The sequence below is a fragment of the Cetorhinus maximus genome, chromosome 19 (genome assembly GCF_964194155.1).
Source record: "Cetorhinus maximus chromosome 19, sCetMax3.hap1.1, whole genome shotgun sequence".
NCBI lineage: Eukaryota > Metazoa > Chordata > Chondrichthyes > Lamniformes > Cetorhinidae > Cetorhinus > Cetorhinus maximus.
Window position 1 is genome coordinate 30361686 of NC_135897.1, and position 6228 is coordinate 30367913.

At 44.6% G+C, this 6228-nt stretch overlaps 1 protein-coding gene across 1 annotated transcript in view; it reads right to left on the reverse strand.

Moving 5' to 3' along the window:
- efhd1 (EF-hand domain family, member D1) overlaps nt 1–4755 on the reverse strand; it is a 183628-nt gene extending 178873 nt beyond the window's left edge. The window contains exon 1 of the mRNA XM_078563656.1: nt 4378–4755. Coding sequence (XP_078419782.1) covers nt 4378–4676 — 299 coding nt within the window. The 5' untranslated portion in view covers nt 4677–4755. The remainder of the gene's footprint in view (nt 1–4377) is intronic.
- Between the last annotated feature and the right edge of the window lie 1473 nt (nt 4756–6228).

The window sequence follows — 6228 nt, forward strand, 5'->3', positions numbered from 1 at the left end:
ACAGTAGACATAAGGATTTTAAACAAGAGGATAGAGGGGAGCAGAGCAAGAAATTTCCAGAGGTAGGGGAGAACTGACCAGGCTATGATTTGGTGACAATGGCCAGAGAATCAAAAAACAATGAGACCTGCACAAGGAGTTTATTCCTGCCAGTAGTTAATAATACAGCACCAGTTATTTACAGAGTATATTGCTTGCCATTGAAGTAATGTGAATGTGTATCCCCCATGTAGTTGTTGGAAAATCAAAAGATGTGTAAACAATTTCACTATACCACTTCCTAGCACCAATACCACCAAACGTGAAGACATAACACCAGTACCTTAGCTGTATATAGAATGAACAGGTTGTTACTGTTTCAGTGCAGAATAGATGCAGGTGATCTACATGTATATGTTTTAAATTAGAAAATTGCCATTAGCTTATCTACTGGCCACACATTTGCCAGTTATATGACTGTTCCACTTGGATACATGATTGGATTCAAATTAGAAAGAATTTCCCCAGAACTGGAATTTCAACTAATCCATTAAAAGAGACATGATGATTACTGGAGGTTTGAAATTTGAGCAAACAAACTAAATAGCCTTTTCTCTCTTCCCCCACCCCCCCACCCTCCCCCCCACCCCCTCCCTCCTCCTCCTTCCCCCCCCAAAAAAAGTTATTGCCACAAGCATTTCTGAAGAGTTCAAGCAGATACTTCAGGCCCGCTACAAAGACAGCCACTTTCTTTTTAAATTCATTCCTGGGATGTGGACATCACTGGCAAGGGCAGCATTTATTGCTCATCCTTACTTGCCATTGAGTAGATAACTTTCTTGAATACAACACTAGTGGTCATTTCACATGGGCATTAACACTCAACCACACTGTTATGGGCCTGGAGCCACATATAGGCCAGACCGGGTAAGGATGGCAGATTTCCTTCCCTAAAAAATAGACAATAGTGAACTTTGGGTGTTTTATACTAAATTAGTAGTTGCATGTTTATTAATACCATTTTTTTAAAATTCCAGATTTATTTTATTAACTGCATCGAACTATGGAGTGATTGGTGTCTCAGGATTACTAGTAATATCACCTCTATACTATCATATACATTCACTGAGCAATGTACTTAGAGAATAGAAGCAGAAGAGTATAGCTTAGGTCATTTAGTCCATCAAGTGTGCACAGGCTCTTTCCAACAGCGATCCAGTTAGTCCCACTCTTTCCCCATATCACTACAAGTATTTTTCACCTTCGAGTATCACTCAATTCCCTTCTGAAGGATTCTAGTGAATCTGTATCCACCATCTTAAGAGGCAGGGCATTCATTCTAAATCCTAACCACTCCTTTTTTCCCCTCATGTTGCCTCTGGTTCATTGGCCAATCATCTGAAACCTCTGCCCTCAGGTTATCGACCTTGCCATCCACTGGATACAGTTTTGTTTATCTAAATCACGATTTTAAACACATTAAATCCCTTAGCCTTCTCTGTATGAACTGAGACACGCGTACTCCAGTACGAGAGAGAAATATTGTTTGTACCGAGGCATAATTTGGACTTCTCTCAAAAATAAATTCGGTGAAGGCAGACTTTTATGACGCTGTCCTTTTAGACTTGCTGTAAGTGCTCAGCTAACCTCGAATATGCTGTTCAGTGCACAGGCATGTTAAAAGAATGCCCAGGCCGTTTGGCTGAACTTGTTCTCACACTGAACAATTTCTCCTTTAACTCCTCTCACTTCCTCCAAATAAAAGGTGTGGCTATGGGTACCCGCATGGGCCCCAGCTATGCCTGTCTCTTTATGGGGTATGTGGAACATTCCTTGTTCCAGTCCTACTCCGGCCCCCTCCCACAACTCTTTCTCCGGTACATCGATGATTACTTCGGTGCTGCTTCATGCTCTCGTCGGGACCTGGAAAAATTTATTAATTTTGCTTCCAATCTCCACCCCTCCATCATCTTCACATGGTCCATCTCTGACACTTCTCTTCCCTTCCTTGACCTCTCTGTCTCAATTTCTGATGATAGACTCCCACAGCTACCTCGACTACAGCTCCTCACACCCCGCTTCCTGTAAAGACTCCATCCCATTCTCTCAGTTCCTTCGCCTCCGTCGCATCTGTTCTGATGACGCTACCTTCAAAAACAGCTCCTCTGACATGTCCTCCTTCTTCCTTAACCGAGGTTTTCCATCCACGGTCGTTGACAGGGCCCTCAACCGTGTCCGGCCCATATCCCGCGCATCCTCCCTCACGCCTTCTCCTCCTTCCCAGAAACATGATAGGGTCCCCCTTGTCCTCACTTATCACCCCACCAGCCTCCGCATTCAAAGGATCATCCTCCGCCATTTCCGCCAACTCCAGCATGATGCCACCACCAAACACATCTTCCCTTCACCCCCCTTGACGGCATTCCGTAGGGATCGTTCCCTCCGGGATACCCTGGTCCACTCCTCCATCACCCCCTACTCCTCAACCCCCACTTATGGCACCTCCCCATGCCCACACAGAAGATGCAACACCTGCCCCTTCACTTCCTCTCTCCTCACCGTCCAAGGGCCCAAACACTCCTTTCAAGTGAAGCAGCATTTCACTTGCATTTCCCCTAACTTAGTCTACTGCATTCGTTGCTCCCAATGCGGTCTCCTCTACATTGGAGAGACCAAACGCAAACTGGGCGACCGTTTTGCGGAACACCTGCGGTCTGTCCGCAAGAAAGACCCAAACCTCCCTGTCGCTTGCCATTTTAACACTCCACCCTGTTCTCTTGCCCACATGTCTGTCCTTGGCTTGCTGCATTGTTCCAGTGAAGCCCAACGCAAACTGGAGGAACAGCACCTCATCTTCCGACTAGGCACTTTACAGCCTTCTGGGCTGAATATTGAATTCAACAACTTTAGATCTTAAACCCCCCTCCCCCCATCCCCACCCCGTTTCTTTTCCCCCCCCCCCCGCCTTTTTTTTCAATAATTTATATAGATTCTTCTTTCCCCACCTATTTCCATTATTTTTAAATCTAAAACTAAAACCTTTAGTCTTTCCACCCCACCCCCACTAGAGCTGTACTTTGAATATCCTGTCTTGCATTCTTAATTAGCACTTTTCTCAGACAAAGACCACCACCTTCAACACCTCTTTGACCCTTTTGTCTCTGACATCTTTTGATTATCTGCTCACACCACACCCTCAATGTGTCTCTTCCCCCCCACCCACCTTAAACCAATTTATATTTCTCCCTTGTTGAAACTATGCTTCAGTTCTGCTGAAGGGCCATGAGGGCTCGAAACGTTGACTGATTTCTTCTCCGCCGATGCTGCCAGACTTGCTGAGTTTTTCCAGGTAATTCTGTTTTTATTTTGATATGAATTAGTATGTCGATTAGTACCAACACTGAGTCCGCATGTACAATGGCAAACAGGAGGTCAGACTTGGCTGATCTGTGTCCAGTGTAAACTCTGATGCGCCACTGTTAAGGAGACCAGGATATATCATTACTTTGATCTACTTTAAAAATTACCCGCAATGGATTAGCAAAATAAATCCGCCACATAATAGTCAGCACCGCCGAGTTAGGATCATTGAAATGTCACGGGGATGAAGAGAGTTTCGCCGCCCAGTTTACAAGGAATCCCTCAGTCCCTGGTCACTGCCCAGAGCACATTTCACTTCTGCATCATTCACCGTTAAAACATTCTCACTGTAGCAAGCGACATTAAACACTTAAAACTGGCAGACCCTTGTTCATCATTAGAAATGTAGCTAATAAAAAAAATCACTAGAATATGTAGCAGACACCTTGTAAAAGTACATTTTCGACCAGAGAGCTCAGTTATGCAGTTGAGAAAAAAAATCTACACGATTCAGGTCCCATATCCCGGTGCTTCCTTATTGGACCTGAGCAGGTTGTAATCAGACTGTACCTGTGTTGTACCCCCAACTTCAGCGGACGGGAAACAGTTTGAAGTCTCCGCACTTCTGGAGGGATCCAGACAGAGAACTCGAGGTTGGAGGCTCCACAAACTCACTCTCAAAACAGATCGGTCCCATCACAGAAACTTTACAGTCGGAGCCTTAAGATCCAGTTGGAGCTTAATTTGGCGGCGCTATCATCACCATCATCATCTCGCAGCATTTTCTGGGGGGTTTGCATTTAAAACCTTCATTTAACTACTGGGGATATCTCCAACACTTCCAACACCAGAAATACAAGCGCGCCTTCGTCTGTCTAATTTAAAAACAAACTCACAAGAATTTGAACAACCCAGTTATAAATCAGTCATTTCCCCCAAAAGGTTATACATACTGAATCTTTAGCAAGGACGTGGATGTGGAAACAGGAGGTGGATTTGGAAATTAAATGTAAATTCACAGGGTCACCCCATACTCACAGCTTGAACATCTTCTCCATGTCCTTGATCTGTTTCCTGGTGAATTCTTTGAATTCCGTGTAAGGGTTAAACACTTTCGCCTGTTTGGGCTCCGTAGTCCCTTCATTGATGCCCAGCCTCCTGGTCAGTTTAGCGGAGAGCTCGGTGTCTGCATTGCTTATTGTGACTGGTTTCTCCTCTGTGTCTACACCCATGTCTATATAATTGTTATTTGCTGCCATTTCGCCGTTTGCATCCTCTGTCGACATCTCTAGCATCAGTCGGCGCTGCAGTTTCTTGGCCAGCTCCTCAGATGCCATGTCTCCACGTGAGAGTTTAAAGAGCGTCCCGCAAGTAACACAGCAGCAAGCTGTGAAACTTACTGATACTTCTTCAAACTCCGAGCCGCCCCCCGGCTTTATAACTGGAGGAGGGTGGAGCCAATCTGATTGACAATTTCACAAACCAATAGAGAGGCTCATGTAAAACGCTCTGTCCTCAACAACCCAATCAGCATGAGCTTTTGGAGGGGGGGGTGGGTGCAGAGAATGTCAACTTGTGAGCTGGAGTGAGGATTCGCGCTGAAATGCTTTGTGATACTATCTTGATAATAGGACCTTGATGATTCCTCAGAAAGGAACATGTAAGCATTGTGCTTACATCATAAAACTCATTCGGGAGCATTTTTTTTTTGTTAACGTCTTCCACAGTTAATTATTTTCTGTTCCAAAACTAAAGAACACATTATAACAAAGTGTTTATGCAATATTAAGCAAACACGCATTCGCACGGCAAGATCCCAAGAACAACAACAATAACTTGCATCATAGGGTCTTAAACGTAAAAGAATTGACTACTTCATTGGAGTGATATCAAACAAGAGTTGGCATCGGGCCCTATAAAGAGATATTAGGACAAGTGGCAAAATAACTTCGTCAAAGAGCGTCTTAAAGGAGGAGAGGGACACAGGGGGGCGGAAAGGCTCCTTCCACAGGGCTATACGAACGTGAACAACCGGGAAAGAGGCAGACCCCAGAATGAACACTCCCAGCAGCTGCTTCTAACATTAAGCTGTAGGTGACTTTCCATGCCCTGGAATTTGGAAATACACTACAATGATCTAAAGATGAAATAGTAAAACTCTCCTCTACCAATATTCAAGAGCTGGAGGCAGCATGGGTTGGAGAAATGGAGCTTGATAACAAATTCTAATAAGCCTTGTGACTCCAAACTTCCTGAGTGCCTCCCTTCAATCCACAAATTAAGTACAATTTTGCATTTATATAGCATCTTTCACAATCACAGGACATCCCGAAGCACTTTACAGCCAATGAAGTACTTTTGAAGATAAGTCACTGCTGTAATGTAGGAATCACTGCAGTCAATTTGGACACAGCAAGCTCCCACAAACAATGACCAGATCATCTCTATTTGTCATGTTGATTGAGGGATAAATATTGACCAAGACACCATGGATAAGTTCCCTGCTCTTCTTTAAAAAATGCCATGGAATCATTTACATCTACCTGGCAAGGGTGGGGCCTCGTTTAATGGCCCAAATCTCCTGATGTCCAGAGCAGTGAAGTCTGGACTTAAGTCTAATATGAGCAGTGGCAGCCTCTGTAAGTCCTGGCACACACACGTACGCTGTAATTGCCTGAAAAGTTTAAACTTCCAATGGGCTGACTTGTGCTGCCCGGGACCCTCCACGAGTGTCTCTGACCCTGACTTCAGTATCAGAGACTCGGGCCAGGTACGCAGCCTTACTTGCATAAATACCCTGGAAATATTAGGCTGGTTAACACTTGGTTAAACTCAGTGATTAGTCAGAATAACTGAATTGAGCACCACAACCAACCCTCCCCCAACCCC